General features: G+C 35.0%; 2 protein-coding genes across 2 annotated transcripts; both read left to right on the top strand.

Moving 5' to 3' along the window:
- The first annotated feature begins 1,700 nt into the window (after nucleotides 1-1,700).
- On the top strand, nucleotides 1,701-7,287 carry LOC133327580 (glutamate--cysteine ligase-like). The gene is made up of 4 exons (XM_061536096.1): nucleotides 1,701-3,242; nucleotides 3,342-3,388; nucleotides 3,477-3,658; nucleotides 7,025-7,287. The coding sequence occupies exons 1-4, from the start codon at nucleotides 1,703-1,705 to the stop codon at nucleotides 7,200-7,202; spliced, it is 1,947 nt and encodes a 648-aa protein (XP_061392080.1). The 5' UTR covers nucleotides 1,701-1,702; the 3' UTR covers nucleotides 7,203-7,287.
- A 7,653-nt stretch (nucleotides 7,288-14,940) lies between these two features.
- On the top strand, nucleotides 14,941-18,497 carry LOC133327570 (glutamate--cysteine ligase-like). Its single transcript, XM_061536087.1, has 3 exons — nucleotides 14,941-16,527; nucleotides 18,135-18,316; nucleotides 18,389-18,497. The coding sequence occupies exons 1-3, from the start codon at nucleotides 14,941-14,943 to the stop codon at nucleotides 18,489-18,491; spliced, it is 1,872 nt and encodes a 623-aa protein (XP_061392071.1). The 3' UTR covers nucleotides 18,492-18,497.
- The last annotated feature ends 226 nt before the right edge of the window (nucleotides 18,498-18,723 follow it).

The following is an 18,723-nucleotide window of genomic DNA, read 5'->3' as shown; positions in this document are numbered from 1 at the left end:
TTAAAAATCTAAGCTTACATATTTTCTAAATAAAAAAATACATTTAAAAAAAGAAAACGATCATTGACTCTAGTTTGTAAATAAAAAACAATATCGTTAGACGTCTAGAGAAATAATATATTTAAATTAGTCTATTTTATTTATTTATTTTTTTCTTTTTTTGGTTGTTAACATTGCTCCTTCCTATCTGGGTTCAAATGTTTGAATTTTAAATGATGTGGCGAGCAACATTCAAATTCGATCAGGCATTTTTTTATTTATTTGAATTCGTTTTTTTTTAATTTTATAATTGATTGACCACCACACTCCACCTAAACGCCGAACCTCTGATGTGTGATGGTATATGTGGTTCTGATAGTGAACTACATATATACACACATATATCAGCAAATTAGTAGAAAAAAATTTGTTGTCGCCAAACTAATATTGAGTCAGACGATTGCTTTAATTTTAGAGAACATTTTGAACAGTTTTTTTATCTGCGGTAGGCAAACAGCTGTCATTGCCGGCTTATTTTATTTGCTGCTGATTTTTGCAATTTTCGTTTGTTTGTAAATAAAATTGTATTTGCGTATATATGTGGGTAGACAATATTCAATAGAATTGTTGCTTTAAACAAATTTTTGTTGTTGGCGCATTTTCTTTGCCTTCTCAGCTCTGAACATTTGCCAACTAATTGATGGATGAGCAATTTCGTTTTTATTTAAATTTTTTTCATTAAATTTTCCTTAAATATTATAAGTTTTTTTTTTTGCAAACAATTTGTTGTACATTCTGTTTTAAGAGACAATTTCGCATGCAATTATTTTGTCGTTGTCAATAAAGATTAAGAAAGGCATAATTGTTTTTGGCAAGGGATTTACAATATATATATATATAGCTCATGAGATCAGTTACTTGTTAGATCTATGCGATCAATTCTACCAAAATTTTGTATACTATGAATATGATTTTTATCTCTAACATAATAGCTCAAGCGCCACTATAGCATGGTATCCATAAAATAATGAACTTCATATCTCGAATTTTTTAAATATCTATTATCAAATAATCTAGAAAAATCAATCTTTTGAATATTTTATTTGCCGATTATAAAGAATATCATTCTAGAACGATTATTTTGATAAACATATGTGTATACATTGATAGTGTATGAGTCATTGAATATCGATCTACTTTCCTTATCGAAATTGTGCAAATTTTTTTTCGACAGCCTTTAGATATAGCTCCTATATATATGTTCTTCCGATTTTGTGAAAATTGTGTTTTCATATAGTCGGCGCCGTCGGACTTTACTACTTTCCTTACTGGTTTATAATAGGGGTGATGATTAACGACCAAGATCAGCAGCGACAGGCTCCTTTCCTGTCTAGAATACTTTGGCTTTGGATATTTTCACATTCCTCAGATGGGAAAATTTCCATCTAAAAACTGGAATCCATGGTCGTACAAGTTTGGTTTCAGCTGCAGTATTTTATAGCGTTAGAACAAAAAATAAAAATTTACAATTTAATTCGAGTTTCTAAAGGTTCCGAAATATTTTTAGGCGCCAAAAAGTATGCTATACAAACATTAGCTTAACGTTAACAGACAATTTGGTATAATTATATAAATTAATATATATGTATATATTTGATTATATTGTTTTATAATCACCTAATACTAAATTTCCTTTTCCTTTTTTTTTTACCTACTTTCAGATATGGGTCTATTGAGTGAAGGCAGTCCCATGTCATGGGAAGAAACCAAAGCACTGGCCCAGCATGTACGTGAACATGGCATACAACAGTTCATAAATCTTTATCATCGGCTAAAAGATCGTCAAGGTGACGTTTTGAAATGGGGCGATGAAGTTGAATATATTATTGTGAAATTCGATGAACAGAATCGTGTGGCACGTGTCTCCCTTAAGGCTCAAAGTCTGTTGGCAAAATTAAATGAAAAAGAAATGACCGATCCACAGGGTGTCAAATCACTGTGGCGTCCCGAATATGGTGCCTACATGATTGAGGGCACTCCCGGCAAGCCATTTGGCGGTTTAATGGCTCATTTCAATTTGGTAGAGGCCAATATGCGCTACCGTCGTCAGGAGGTCACCGAACTTTTGGAAAAGGACGAATGTGTTATGTCGATAACGAATTTCCCACGTTTAGGTTGTCCCGAATTTACACATCCCATATACAATCCCAATCCCGATGATCCAAATGGTTCAGCCAAATCTCTATATTTCCCCGATGAGGCCATTTTCCCCGGTCATCCACGTTTCAAGACTCTAACACGCAACATACGCATGCGTCGCGGCGAAAAGGTGGCCATCAAACTAAAAGTTTTCAAGGATGAAAACACCAAGTTACCCGTTGAAGGTAGTCCGGTCAATGAACCAGATGTAGTATTACTAGACGCTATGGGTTTTGGCATGGGTTGCTGTTGTCTACAGTTAACATTCCAAGCTTGCAATATAACCGAGGCTCGTACCTTGTACGATCAGTTGGCACCGTTGTGTCCAATTATGTTGGCCCTAACTGCGGCTTCTCCTATTTATCGAGGCTATTTAACGGAATCTGATTGTCGCTGGAACGTCATCAGTTCGTCGGTGGATTGTCGCACCCAAGAAGAGAGAGGCCTTAAACCATTAAAGCACAATAAATTCCGTATTGCAAAGTCACGCTACGATTCAATCGATTCATACCTCTCACCTGAAGGTGAACAATACAATGACGTGCCCTTAACCTACGACGAACAGGTATATGAAACTTTGCTGGATGGTGGCATTGATCATCTGCTAGCCCAACATGTGGCACATCTTTTTATACGCGACACCGTATCTCTGTTCAGTGAAAAGATCCATCAAAACGACGAAGAAGATACCGATCACTTTGAGAATATCCAATCGACCAATTGGCAAACAATGCGTTTCAAGCCACCACCACCAAACTCTTCGATTGGATGGCGTGTCGAATTTCGACCATGTGAAGCTCAAATCAGTGATTTTGAAAATGCAGCCTTTGTATGTTTTGTCGTATTGCTGACACGCGTCATACTTTCGTATCAGTTGAATTTCCTAATACCGATCAGCAAGGTGGATGAGAATATGCAGAGAGCCCAGAAACGTGATGCTTGTCGTAAAGAGAAATTCTGGTTCCGTAAAAATGTTCGCAAATCACAAAAACAAACAACAAATGGTTATACAAATGGATCGAATGGCACCACTGCTGCAGTACATCAAAACGGCAGCAGTAATGGTGTTGGCGGTGTCCACACAAATGGTACAGCAGCTACCAATGGTGATGATGCTACAAAAATGTCGAACGGTACAAATGGATATCATCACAACGAACAAGATGATGAATATGAACTAATGTCGATTGGAGAGATATTTAATGGCAAAGTGAGTAGTGTTTGGCCATCATTAATTCCCTCTCTCCCTCTTAAAACAATAATTAACCAACAAAAATATATTCCCTTTATTTCTTTAGGCCGATTGTTTTCCTGGTTTGGTGCCACTAATACGCAGTTACTTACAATCAATGGAAGTCGATACAGATACCCATTGCACTATTGAACAATATTTGCGTTTTATTGAACGACGTGCATCCGGTGAACTGGTGACAACTGCCACCTGGATGAGAGAGCAGGTCTTGAAACATCCCGACTATAAGTAAGTTTTAAATATAGATATATGTTTAAATATATCCCCCACCATCTATATAATAATTACCGACGCCATATATTTATATATAATAAGGATAACATTCCGGTCTTCCCTCTTTTGTTGTTACGATAACTTCCTAAGGAATCCTAATACGAAGCTCCACATTTCTACATATGGGAAATTACAAAAATCTTTTAAATTCCTTGAAGCTGAGGTTTGCAAGGTTATAACTCGCGAAATATGAACATATTGCATATAATTTAAATTCAATTCTATAAAATGAAGTGTTCTTGTCAAAATCTTGAAATATTGGTAATAAATAATAAGTTGCGTGGAAGCTGTGATGGTGGTAATGTAAAAAAATGGGTGAAAATGTGTTGAAGCCAACGAGTTTTTTTGTGTTCGTTCCCGATTTGTGGCTAAACTACACAATGCACGCACATGTGATCAGTGACTAAGTTGCAGAATACCCCATGGGCAATATGGTTCTAATGTATAATTTTTCGATATAATCACTGCATCCACCAAAAATGGATGCTGACATTTTGAAGCCGGATTTTCGGTGTTTTTTGAATTTTTCTTATAATTAGGATGCGCATCCAGATAATAGAATATACTAATTATAGAATCGTAGAACTCGTGATTCTGCTTCGTTTAGTGTGTATCTCATGAATGTGCTCACTGTAGCTTCTTTGCAATTGGGTTCCAAAGACGAAAATTTAGTGCGTAAATTTTTATAAAAAACATATTTTTTGAGTCTAAAATTAAGAAAGTCCATTCAAATTCCGTGGAACCCCGCGTGATTTTAGTTTTTTTACGTGCCGGATCAAATGAGCCTATCCATGTTGAATTCCGTCCAATAAAACGGCGGATATAGGTACCTTGAATGTGGGAAAAACTGCAAAAACTTATTTTGACAAATTCGCGTAAATAATCGCGGTTTTCTTCGAATTAACTTTACATGCATTTATGCTTGTATTGTCAAATTCGCGAATCTGTGTGGAAATAGGTCAAAACTACATCGATACGCGAAAAATATGCGTATTTTATCCAAAATTGATTGTGGAGGCACATCCGCGGTTCTTAACCGATCCTTTTAAAATAGGTGTCCTTTTGCGTATTTTCATAGGAGATTACTAAAATCGGATGCGCATAAAAATCGTATGCACGTTGCGTGATTTTTAGCCATTTTTAGGGTTTTTGCATAGTAAAGTGCATCGAGTGGCACACTTTGACCGCTGAATTAAACATCGAAAAATTAATAATTATTGAAAGACATTGATTCGGTTTATACGAAAATCGCATGCGCATCAACTGATTTCAACTAATTCGCGAATTGCAAGCTTTTCAATATTAATCATTTTTATGTATTGTAAGTGTAATATATTTAGCCATTAATGACGTCGAAACTCTTATCAGATGAATCTGCCGATATTTAACAATCATCTAAAAGAATTTGCAGAAGAAAGCGTCGTATATTTTAGAAGATTAAGGAAAAACCGTATCCTCTTAACCATTCTAAAAAAATCGAAAATTCAAAAAAAATTTGTTTTAATTCAAAAATTAATTTATTTTATTTTCCGATATCTTTATGTTTCTATTTGTTTTTCGCGACTATTAAACCGTATTTCAGTGTGATTTGACTAGTATGCAAAGAAAACAATGGTGTTTAAGCATTTGTGAAGAAATTCGCGAATTACAACGAATAGGAATTCATGTAATTTATATTTGAAATAAAAGATTTAAAACCGCTATAACTTTTGTGCGCAGCATCCGAATTTGTGAACGCTAACAGATTTCGAATCAGCATATTTTTCTTAACATATGTACTAAAAATCATAAATGTGCTCGCAAAAAAATTTTTCAAAATTTTTTTAATGGAATTTTAAAAGAATTTTGTAATTTCCCATATATGCTCCTTTTGTTGTTTGTCTGTCTGTTAAAATCATGATGTACATACATTGCTACCACTCCTAGGATGTCCGCACCACATTCCATATTTTGGAAGTTTTAACCGCAAAGGATGTAATTAGACTTTCCGATTTCACGGAGGATGAAAACATCTTTTCAGATAATATCGATTTGGCCGGTGTTTTGAATGACTCAACCCATTTCGATATTTTAAGTGCTTTTACCGCATTTTTTCAATAAAGGGGTACATCTACTTTGGTTTGCAAATTTTGGGGTTTTTTGTTTTCAATGTGGCTCCATGTTCTAAAGAGACCGTATATGTAGAAGTTCTCCAACCTTAATGTGGGTTCATGTTCTAAATAGATCTTATATGTAGTAGTCTTCCAATCTTAGCGCCCGAATTATCTATACCATCAATTATATGTATTCTAAATATTTCGAACACATGTCCAACTAAATTTACTGTAATTGTTGGATATCATGGGATCTAATATGTTGAAAAATCTCCCCGTCTTAGGTATAGCTCTCATATAACGGTATCTCCCCTATATGGATACATACATATACTTTGGTTTGCAAATTTTGGGGTTTTTTGTTTTCAATGTGGCTCCATGTTCTAAAGAGACCTTATATGTAGAAGTTTTCCAACCTTAATGTGGGTCCATGTTTTAAATAGACCTTTTATGTAGTAGTCTTCCAATCTTAGCGCCCGAATTGTTCTAAAAATTTCGAACACATTTCCAACTAAATTTACTGTAGTTGTTGGATATCATGGGATCTAATAAGTTGAAAAATCTCCTCATCTTAGGTATAGCTCTCATATAACGGTATCTCCCCTATATGGATATTTCCTAATCGATTGGACTGTAATTTGATATTAGGGATACGCGAACGAACTTGAATATGTGATATTTATTCATATCTGGAACCTATGCTAAATTTAATTTCATTCGGGCGCCATTTACCTTAAATCCAACGAAAATTTATATGGGAGCTACATCTAGATCTGAATCGATTTCAACGAAACTTGCCAAAGTTTTTTTAGTGCAAAATTTACATAAAATCGGAGTAAAATATATATGGGAGCTATACCTAAATCTAAACCGATTTTTCCCAATTTCAATAGGAGTTGTTCTTGGCCCAAATATATGAGCTGCGCCAAATTTCAACCACTTCGGATAATTAATGAGACCTGTAACATGGCCAGACAGACATGCATAAATCGATATTCTCAAAATGAACCATGTGTTTATCTCGTTTCCTTTTGTCTGTTACAATCAAATGCAACGACATAATACCCTGTACCACAGTGGTGGTGAAGGGTATAAAAATGCCAGTAAAAAATATCCTATGGTGGAGGGTATATTATAGTAGTTCGGTCCGACCAAACTTAACTAATTTTTTCATAAATTCTATTGATGTATTATTAATATATTCCTAACTCTTTTCGTTTTTTTGCAGAAAAGATTCCGTTGTTAGCGATAGCATTAATTATGATATCCTTAAGAAAATTGAAGCCATACAAAAAGGCAATTTAATTGAGCCAACATTGCTGGGCCAAGGCAATCATACAAAAACAAAAGATTTCATACCGCTGGCCATACAGAAGCATTTGAGTGGCTGTTGTGAAAGCATATGACCAAATGCAGGTGATACTTACAAATATGGTAACGACAAGAACGAGGATGCTGATGATGATGGCGATGATCGTGTTGATGCTGACGAAGACGACGATGATGATAACTGTGATGGAAAACAACAAATAAATATAGCAACAAGTGGCCAGTAGTAGTAAATACAATAAAAAACGCAATATTGCCATAAAACAACAAAACAGAAACAAAAACAAAAAAGAAATTCATGCAACAAATTTGAAGTAAACAACCAAAATAACAAGAAAAAAACAAATGTGGAAAACAACATTAAAGCAAAGCATTATTGAGGCATACAAGAAGCTGGAAATTAATGATCAAATGTTGTTTTGGCCTGTTTTGAAGAGCGAGCGCACAAAGCAAAAACGGAAAGCATTCCAAAATGAAATTATGGCTTTAGCTGCAAAAAAACTGTAAATTGTAATTTAGTACATTTCAGTTTATGCTCTATGCTGGGACGATGGATACAAGACGGAATAAGTCGAACCATGATGTGGACATTTGTGGCAATATTTTGCTTCTACTTCAGCTTCGCCGAAGTTTGAGCTATCCTGTAGTTTGCAAACGTCATGTCAGGCTAATATGATTGTTGATAAGGACGAACAACTACAACAAAGTGTTGCAAAACTTTCCTTCACAAGCTAATAAATTGATTAAATTGAATTTGAGGCAACAACAATAAGGAAGGGATTTATGTTATAGTTATTTACAAACATACACCTATATATTATTATATACACACATACAAACAACATAATTGCTGCTGCATACAAACATACTTATATAGAATAGTTATTAATGTTTTCTTTTTATTTAATTATTTGTTAAATTATTTCATAGAAAAAAACCAACACACCAACCAACAGGATTGATTATATGTAAAACTAAAAAACATTTAAAACTTTTTTTCAAACAATTAAGTGTTTATTTATTTACTTAAAAAATAAAAACAACAACCAACCAATATAATTCCTATATAAATTATATATTTTTTATTGTTTAAAACACATAATAATAACTCTCTCGAGAATACGTAACAAACCAACAACAACAACTAAAATATTTTAATAAAACAAAAAATTGAACTTATGAACAAAATTGATAAATCAAAAAAAAAATCCAATAACAACAACTTAAATTTATTGTAAAAAAATGATGAGCAAGGAAAAAAACAAATCGATTGTAAACAAAAATTTAAATAAAAATTGGTACAAATGAAAGACAAATATCAATATTTACATGTTTTTATTTTTTTTATAACCTCCACCATAGTATGGAGGGTATATTAATTTTGTCATTCCGTTTGTAACTTATCAAAATATTCGTTTCCGACCCTATATATATACTTTATATTTTTGATCAGGGTAAAATTCTAAGACGATCTAGCCATATCAGTCTGTCTGTTGTAATCGCGCTGTCTTCTAAAGAAATTGATATAGATCGCCAAAATTGCATAGAGTCGTCTTTTGTCTGCAGACAGGTCAAGTTCGAAGATGGGCTATATCGGTTCACGTTTAGTCATAGCCCCCATATAAGGGTACCGCCCAATTTTCGATATTTTGGGGTTCTTGTGCGAACCGAATTCGCTCAAAGTTTGTTACATTGAGTTCTTTTTGTGTACCAAATTTCTCCACTAAAAATTATAAATATAGGTCCACTTTTTCTGATAGCCCCCATATAACAGTATTTTGGTGTTCTTGAGCGAGTTTTTGTTATCGAATTCGCAAAAATTTGGTATACTGTGTTCTTTTTCGGTACCAAATGTCTCCACTATAAATTATAATTATCGGTCCACTTTTTCTTTTTTCAAGCGCGTTTTTAAACTGAATTCGCAGACATTTTATACAATGGGTTCTTATTCGGTAACAAATTTATTCACTAAAATTATAAATATAGGCCCAAAGATGAGCAAAGGTGAGTTTATTCTAAACGTGATCTCGACCAAAACAATGCTAAGACTCTATATTAATATTTCTAAAATCCTACAGCAAAAACATAATCTTACAAAAATAAGCTTATTTTGCTGATCGATAACCTTTAAAGGCATTTTCTTATTGCCCATATAAAAACTACATTATTATATCTTCTAAATGGTGAAGTTTTCATGAAAATCCATTCAGTCATTGCTGAGATATAGCCATTTGAATTTGAACTTCATTCAAAATATAGCTGCTACATAGTTCTGTTCGCCTATTATCACAAAATTCAATCGAAGCGATATTTTGCATTTTCTCTAATGGCACAATTTGCAGCTGCTGGCTAGCAACGTTGCCATATCGGATCATATTTCTCTGATGTAGTTTTACAAATTCCAATTGTTCAAAGCATAATTTGAGGCGTAATATTAATATAAAGAATGACAATTTAATTTAACGCCTAGAAGTATGCTTTAAGTTTATCTAATATTATGAAATCAGATAAAGAAACACAAACATGCGATGTGGCAACAGTGCTAGTAGTAAATTGTGCCATTTGAAAAATGTAAAATATCGCAATGATTGAATTTTGTGATAATAGGCGAACAGAACTATGTAGCAGCTATATTTTGGGTCAAACTAAAATTTAAATGGCTATATCTCAGCAATAACCGAATGGATTTTCATAAAAATTTCTCCACTGATAAGATATAAAACTGTAGTTTTAAAATATCCAATAAGAAAGTATATTTAATTGTCTCTCGATGGGCAAAAGAAGCATATTGTTGAAAGATTTAGTTTGCCACAGTAATTTAGTATTTTTTATACCCTCAACATTATGTCTAATGAGGGTATATACATTTTACAATGGATAAATGTGCCGCATCGAAATATTTGTTTTAGACTACATGTTTCTTTGGACCAAATCCGTTTCACACAATTTGGAAGCTGCTGCGCATGATTACTCTCGAAGGCAGTAACGGATTTCATTCAAACTTTGCACATTGTAATATTTCTTCCAAATTTAGTTCATGTTCGTAGATAGGGAATATCGGTCCACTCATTCTCCACAAAATAGTCCAAATTTTGTTGAAAAATAATTTTGTAATATGATGCGAACGGACACTCCGATTTAAAGTAAACTTTACACAACATAATATTGTAACCATGCCTATATAGGGGTCGGTTTATTATTTTCCTCTAAAGAAGGCGTTTTAGATATGCTTTGTTTCTAATATAATTTTTTCTAAATGCTGATCCAAATACTCCCACAGGTGCCCTGTATGATTCTGCTTGGCAACCTTATTTTCCAACCAATCCCACATAACGGTGGTAGTGTATTTCAGGTCGTTATCTTGTTGAAAGAGGTTTCAATTGTATTTTTTTTTAAGTTTACTGAGTAAATTTTCACAGTAAGATTTTTCAATACTCAGTAATTCAACGAAATTTACTGACGAAGGCATACGAAGCTGGCTCTGATAAAAGAGAAAACAGTATTTGCGAAAGACGAAGCAACAGATAGTAAGAAGCCGCCATCTTATGCCAAGGTTGCCAGGAAACGCTATCGAGACGAGCTCTGTTATGCAGTAATATAGCGCGTCCGGTAAGCTAAATAAGGAGACTCATAAGGAGGTGTTAAATGTAGTCACAGCAATATCATGAAACACCTACGACAAGGAGGGGATTCTATTAACCTGGATAGCTGCGCTTTCAAAGGGGACTCTCTAATTCTGGAGTTTGAAACACCAAAAAGTAGCGAAGCCCTAAAGAAGCTAGTGGCAAGCATTGGACCCATAGATGGAAAAAAGACATTCCTCAACACCAAAATGCTACAGTCTTTGTCAGAGGTTGGGGCAGCGATTCGACACGGAACATCTTCAACCTACAAAACAAGACACTTCATGGAAGAAATGGGATATCTTCGACAGGGAGGATAACGAGGGAAGGACTCTCCTTGTGTTAGGCTTAGACAGGTCTTCAATGGCAAGTCTGGCTAAGACCAAGGGCAAGGCGCATTACGTATCCAATGCCGAAGATAACAGCGAGGGGAAAACACCCAGCAACAAAAAGAAGGGAGCCGAGCAGGAGATTATGGACTCCCAAGAAAACCGGTTACTGGTAGAAGTCATCCAGATTAACCTCCATCGGAGCGAGACGGCAACCCTGGCCCTGATGGAAAAAATAATAAAAGATAAAATACACATCAGACTGATCCAGAAACTTTGGACAATTAAAAACAAGGTCTCTGGATTAATCTATATAAATTACCAACTCTTCCATGTAAATACGGGTTCTCGGCCGAGAACCTGTATAATATGTCACAAAAATGTATGCTTTCTCTTCTCCCCAGAGTTCTCAACATCGGACGCAACTGTACTGAAGCAGGGGAGTGGTAACATTTACCTGGTATCAGTATATCTTCCGTTCGACTCTCCGATACCACCACCAACGGCGGAGCTGCAGCGACTGGTGATGAATGCACAGAAAATCACATCATATTTCGTGGGGTAGTACAATTACTAATAAATGGCATAGACAGAAACGACAACAAATTAACGGAAGTAATTGTAAAGTCTTTCGAGGAAAGTTGTCCTCTTCGAGAAAGGAGATCTGCCTTTGAAAAACCCTGGATGACAGGGGAGATTCGGAACAAAGGAAAAGAGGTCCGAAAGCTTTACAACTGAGCACGCCGAAAAAATCTACAGTATTCTGGGACAACTTCCTCGATAAACGGAAAGATTACAATAAATTGACATGAACCGCCAAACGCAACTCCTGGAAGCTGTTCTGCGAACAGATAGACAGCGCGAACGTCGTTTCAAAAATCAAGAAGTTTCTATCCGAGACCCACACACAACCCGAAACTATGGTAGACGGTGGGATTAACAGGATAGAAACAATCGAGAAAACTTTTAACTTGCATTACAAATCAAAATAATTAAAAATGTATTACACACCAAAGAAATAAATATTAATGCAACGGAAATAGGTACAGTACTAACAACGTTGGTGATTTTTATACAAATATCATTAAACTATAAACCACGTTGAAAATATCAACAGTCAGCAATTGAAATCAATGGATTTCTTAAATTGTATAAACATGTTTCAAAGTAAACGTTAAAGAAAACACTAATTTTAAAAATAGAAAATGAAACGTGTTTCTATTGTTTTAGGCATTCGATAATGCGGCGGTGGCGCTAAGGAGTCTTTAACCCTTATTGATATGTAGATATGTATGTATATCACCTCTCGCCAAACAAAATCCATGAACATTTCAAAATCTATCACATAGTTGAAATTCTTCCAACATGTTTGAAATAAATAACCAACCCACCAGTAGCTCAGTTGGTAACAATAAAGGCAGGTACACACTCCTATATTATACCAAAAACAAATGTTTGTTAATTCAAAAAAAAAAAAAATTAATGATATTCTTAATTTTATTTAATTAAAAATTGCGATATAACTAGGAGTAGTCATAAATATTGACTGTATAGGTTTTTATTTATTTTCTAAATCCAATAGCAGGTCTATCAATATGCGATCGCGAGATTAAAACGACGACGACGACAACAACAATAACATCTCACACACGTCTCGAAAAAGATTATTTTGCATTCTAATGCACATCACACACTGCTGCTGCAGCAGCAGCAGACACTTTATTTCCAAAACAAACGTGTTTCAATCCGATGTTTATATCTCCCCAAAAATTTAAATTCTTTTTCTTCCCCAGAGCAGCAAGTTGTAATTGCAATCTTGACTTAGAAGAGGAAAAAAGTAACCGAAATTCGAGATAAATACCTGGCATTTATTCGATACAGATCATTTATTTCAGTTGGGCACAGTGATGCAGCAAGTTAAACGTTCCTTCTAAACCGTAGAAGAAGAAGAAGAAAAAATAGGACTTTGGATTTTATTTGAAGTGCTAAAACAAATTTAAATTCAAAGCTTAATTTAATTGTGATTTCTTTTTGTTGCTTCTTAAAAACAGTGACATTAAAAAGGTAATAATATATTATTTCAAGTGATTGTGTATTAAGTGTTATATAATGAAAACAAGTGGGTGATCCTTATTGAAATATGAATGAAAATATATCTTAACGATAAGTCAAGAGTGAAGAAAATAACTACGAACTTATATCCGAACTAAGAGAACTTTTGTAAAGACTTGACTGCAAATTGAAAACCATTTATAAACCTGTTAAATGTTTAAACAATTTAGATCTGCTCTTGAGCTGCAGCTTTTACATCATCCCTTCAGATTTATTTTTTTGCTTAGAAAATGAGGCACGGATGTCTTAAACATTAAGTACCCTTTTTATTGGTATGACCTAAGCACAGAATGATCCTCAAGAAAAAAACGATACTACCATTTCGATTAGGTAATCTTGCAGAAAAAAAATATATCCATATAAAATAAAGATAAATATCTGAGAGCCCATATACCATATACAGCAACGGGTCGACAAGAGCCTTACATGCAGAATAGGCTCCAAATGGCGATACACTGTGTTATGTTTTAGTGAGGTGCATGCATTTGAGACTAGCTTATTTCATATCTTTCACATGAGCTTATAACTAACATAGTTGTAATTATGAGTACTTAGGACCAATGTATCAAATAACATAGTTGATATACATTCCCGCCAGAGAATATGTGGGAAATGCGGACATCATCAAGTAGAGCCATATATGCTATATTATATATAAATCCAATAGATATCCAAATAAAATATGAAGCGGCCGCCACAGCCTTAAGACCATGAACGAGTGGATCGATGCAACGAGGCCGATTATTTTAGAGAGAATTTAGTTAAACAGGGATCTATTTTTGTATACAGTCAACTTTACCTCAGGCTTATGGCTAATGCTAATACACTTATATACGGCAAAAATGTGCTTCATCGAAATATTGGTTTTAAACCCCATATGTGCACGATAACTCTCGAAAGGAGTAACCGATTTCTTCCAAATTTTTACATCGTAATATTTCTTCCAAACTATTATCTTTCTTCACTTCCTTAACTCCGTCACTAATTGTCAATATTTTAAATACGAAACCTCATTGTCATTCCAAATATCTCCGCAAACCATAGGCTGATTTTTTTTGTTGTAAACTACAGAGTGACTCTGCGGAGAATACTTATTTATCTGAAACTCTTATACCGGACAGCGGCTCATGGGCTAGTAGTAGTAGTACATCTTTATTGAGGATCATTCTGTGCTTACAAAAAATAGTTAACATCAATTATAAAAAAGTTGTATATGTCTGTGACAATGTTTTATCAGTATTAAAATATAGTTTAATAGCATTCATTTTTCCAAGTATATTTTTTTCAAGTAATTTATTAAGTTATCGAAGAAATGGGCATCATGGGCTAACGGAACTGGGCTAGTGTTCCGTTAGCTGCTGTAACTGTTGTCACACAAATGGCTCTCGGTTAGCTGGAAGGAATCTATAAAGAATATCTGAACTGACAACAGCAAATATCTCGCCGGATAATAAACAAGCTATACAGTTAAATCCATAAATACTGAAATACGACAAAACCATAAACAAATTTTTGGATACCATCATTCTCCTCGACCTACATACCCCTTTGGCAGCAATAACTGAGCTTTCCGAAATTTAAATTCCTTTCATGCCATGCATCAATAACCTTTTATAAGATTGGAAGGAATTTTTCAGGTCATATCCTTCTACAAGTGAAAGAGTCACTAGGGTCATTATTTTCGTACTACAAAAATATTTGAAAAATCTTGACAATCTAACTTTTATTTTCGTTTCCATTTTGTTTCAGCAATGGGTCTCTTAACCGAAGGCATACCACTTTCGTGGCCAGAAACTAAAGCTCTAGCCGAACACGTACGTCGTCACGGCATTGAACAGTTTATCAATCATTATCATCGTCTAAAGGATCGCAGTGGTGACAGCCTCAAATGGGGCGATGAAATCGAATATATTCTTGTGAAATTCGATGAACAACAAAAGAAGGCGCGCGTTGTCTTGAAAGCTCAAAAGCTGCTGGATATCCTTAATGAAAAAGAAGAAACAAATCCACATGCCTGTAAGGCTTTGTGGCGTCCTGAATTTGGCGCCTATATGATTGAAGGTACTCCGGGTAAACCATTTGAAGGGTTCCTAACACATTTCACAATGTTGGAGGCAAATATGCGCCATCGCCGTGAAGAAATCACCGATCTGTTGGAACGGGATGAATGTATTTTGTCAATGACAAATTTTCCCCGTTTGGGTTGTGAAGATTTTACATATCCCTCGTATAGACCACAACCAAATAATCCACAATCGCAAACAATGTCTAAATATTATCCGGATGAGACAACATTTAGTGGTCATCCTCGTTTCAGCACAGCTTCTAGGAATACCAGATTACGTCGTGGTGAAAAGGTGGACATACGAGTTAAGGTGTTTAGAGACAGATTTACTAAAATCCCCGTTGAAGGAAGTCCCATTGATGAACCGGATGTTGTGCAACTAGATGCCACTGGTTTGGGTATGGGTTGTGGTTGTTTGCAGACCACCTTCCAGGCATCTGACATGCATCAGGGTCGCGTATTATATGATCAATTGGCCACAATGTGTCCCATAATGTTGGCACTGACTGCAGCATCACCCATTTACCGAGGTTATTTAACAGAAACTGATTGTCGTTGGAGTGTTATAAGTGCATCGGTTGATTGTCGTACACCGGAAGAAAAATCCTTTATACCCAAATCTCGGTGTGATTCGATAAGTTCATATCTGTCGGCAGAGGGCGCCAAATATAACGATATACCATTGCCTTACAATCAAAGAGACTATGAACATTTGCGTCAAGGTGGAGTGGACCATTTAATGGCCCAACATATAGCTCACCTGTTTGTGCGTGATACGATTTGTTTGCTCAGCGAAAAAGTCCATCAGAATGACGAGGAGGATACCGATCATTTTGAGAATATACAATCGACAAATTGGCAAACAATGCGTTTCAAGCCACCGCCACCAAATTCCTCTATTGGATGGAGAGTCGAATTCCGTCCTTGCGATGTGCAAATAAGTGATTTTGAAAATGCTGCCATTGTATGTTTTATCATCTTGCTGACACGTGTCATATTGGCATATGATTTGAATTTCCTGTTGCCGATTAGTCGTGTCGATGAGAATATGAAGACGGCACAAAAGCGTGACGCTTGCCGAAAGGAGAAATTCTATTTCCGTCGTAATATTTTCAATGCTAGCGTAAATACGGAAAGTAGTAGCGACAGCAGCAGCAATGGTGATGAGGAGGAGAATGGTTTCCAGACAAATGGTTATCACAAGGAGACGGAGGAAGAAGAAGAGGATGATGAATATGAATTAATGACGTTGTGTGAAATTTTCAATGGAAAGGTAAGTTAGACCCAATCCCACTTTTTGTAATGATGAGAATATACATTTTCAAAGTATACGTCCAATCAATATTCATACAATTGATGGTTACTTACTTGGTTGGCTTATTACAGAACGGTTATTCCATAATCAGAGCTTAAAAAAGATTTCCAAGCGCGTCGGTCTTGTGCGCATCTCCTTCATTTTGAAAGACCATGTCGCGAGATGTTGTCTTCTACTTGGTGTTTCCATCTAATTCGTGGCCTCCCCCATCCATCCATGAGTAGGCTCGATTTAATATACCTTTACCAGGTCTGAAGCCGCACTGGTATGGTCCAATAATGCCATTGACCATTGGCTTCAACACGACCTCAGCAGCAGACTGGATAGCACTGCAGCTCAATAAGACGGACTATTATTATATTCAATGAATAGGTGGAATGTGTCGATGTGGTCAATGGTGGATTCCTCTACCCAAATTGTATTAATCAGCTGGTGCATGTTCCTGGCCAGCATCTCACCACCAGTCTTGAATATTTCGGCTGGTAACCCATCAGCTCCTGCTGCTTTATTGTTCTTCAGCCGATTAATTGTTATTCTGACCTCATCTTGGCTAGGTGGTATACACTCTATACCATCACCTCTTATTGGCTCTGGGTTATCTTCTTCACCGCCACTATTTGATACCAGAAGCTTTTCAAACTTTTTCATCTCTACAGGAAGATATGACTGCCCCTAAGTCTTTGGTTGGATGTTTTACTCATTGGTAAAAATTTTCGGACTTCATTCTGACTCATGTACATCTCGATTTGCTTTCTTGTTCATTCTTATTTTTTCTGAAAATACGTTTTTTCTTTCCTCCCGATAATGTCCATCGCATTACGTGTTGCTACTGTCTGCAGGGTTGCCCTATAAGCAATTGATGGTTATTTAAGTTAATATTTAGAATATAATGAGAGTTCAGACTTGTCAACGATGATACACATCGATGCCAGTTCATTTCCTTTTTACTTTGTCATCATCGTGGTAGAAATTTGGACAGAGTCAAAGTTTGGAAATTATGTACTTCATTTTGTAATTCCTCACGACCTTAAGATAATTCTATTCTTTCTATATTCCTCCTCATTTATTGAGTTTGTGTTCTTATCGGGATATTTGCTTTTCTATCCGATACTGCTTTGGATTTAGAAATTGTGAGTGTTGGAATTCGCAACGATGTTTCCAAAGTATCCGAAGTACATGTCAGTTTATTCGATCCCAATACTACTTATTAAACTACTTATTTTAACTCGATATCTATCGTCGCCTAGAAACAACACTTCCTTGAATGTTGCGTAGTAGTTGGAGTCCTTGCTATTTTAGTGTTGTACTTTTCCTCTGGGTGGTGTTATCTTCTAGTTCATATTACGCTATATCTCAATGTTGATGTCGAAGTATTTTATTAAGTAGGAGTGCATTTCATCTGGGTGGAGTATAATGTTTTTTGTACAAATATTAAAAAACCCCTTGGAATCGGCATCCATCGTTTTGTAGTCTGACACACTTTATTACATATTTCTTTTATAATTACCATAATATGTTTAATATTGCTTCTAACAGCTTTTTTCAATATTCTAATTTCATTTCAGTCCAACACATGTCCCGGTTTGATACCATTAATATTTGATTATTTGAAAACAATGGACATTGATAGCAATACCTATGGAACCATAGAAAAATATCTCAAATATTTACAAAAGAGAGCTTCGGGTGAGATTTTAACTGACGCCCAATGGATAAGAGAACAAGTTTTGAAACATCCAGAGTACAAGTAAGTTTTTTAAATATTTTGTATTTCGAAATATTATTGCAATACTAATTACAATTTTACATTTTTTTACAGACATGATTCCATTGTGAGTGAACGCATCACTTATGATCTATTGAAACGGATTCAGGAAATTCAAAATGGAAAATTTACTGAACAAATTTTAAAATCTGGTTAATGCACAGTTATACTATTACCATATGAATGCTTGTTTACTCATCCATTATTATTCCGATGTGAATTAATTTTTCCCACATCAAAAAATCCAGTACACTAAGAATAGGATTTTGGAGATTTCAAGGTCTCGTGATATTTTTTTAATGTAAATACTAAGTATTTGTTTGTAAATACTTTCTATAATGAAATTTTTTTATTTAGTATAAGACTTGTTTGAATTAACAAATACAATT

This window comes from Musca vetustissima, unplaced genomic scaffold (genome assembly GCF_032173495.1).
Source record: "Musca vetustissima isolate MV318-11 ecotype Yass unplaced genomic scaffold, APGP_CSIRO_Mvet_v1 utg2353, whole genome shotgun sequence".
Taxonomy (NCBI): Eukaryota; Metazoa; Arthropoda; class Insecta; order Diptera; family Muscidae; genus Musca; species Musca vetustissima.
The sequence above is the reverse complement of the archived record's forward strand: the minus strand, read 5'-3'. Positions and strand labels throughout refer to the sequence as shown.

Bases quoted from the DNA above. Each gene is read 5' to 3' on its own strand.
- LOC133327580 (XM_061536096.1), top strand. From the start codon at position 1,703: ATGGGTCTATTGAGTGAAGGCAGTCCCATGTCATGGGAAGAAACCAAA. The intron at 3,389-3,476 runs GTGAGTAGTGTT...TTATTTCTTTAG, and splicing joins GAGAGATATTTAATGGCAAA to GCCGATTGTTTTCCTGGTTT. The intron at 3,659-7,024 runs GTAAGTTTTAAA...GTTTTTTTGCAG, and splicing joins TTGAAACATCCCGACTATAA to AAAAGATTCCGTTGTTAGCG.
- LOC133327570 (XM_061536087.1), top strand. From the start codon at position 14,941: ATGGGTCTCTTAACCGAAGGCATACCACTTTCGTGGCCAGAAACTAAA. The intron at 16,528-18,134 runs GTAAGTTAGACC...ATTTCATTTCAG, and splicing joins GTGAAATTTTCAATGGAAAG to TCCAACACATGTCCCGGTTT. The intron at 18,317-18,388 runs GTAAGTTTTTTA...ATTTTTTTACAG, and splicing joins TTGAAACATCCAGAGTACAA to ACATGATTCCATTGTGAGTG.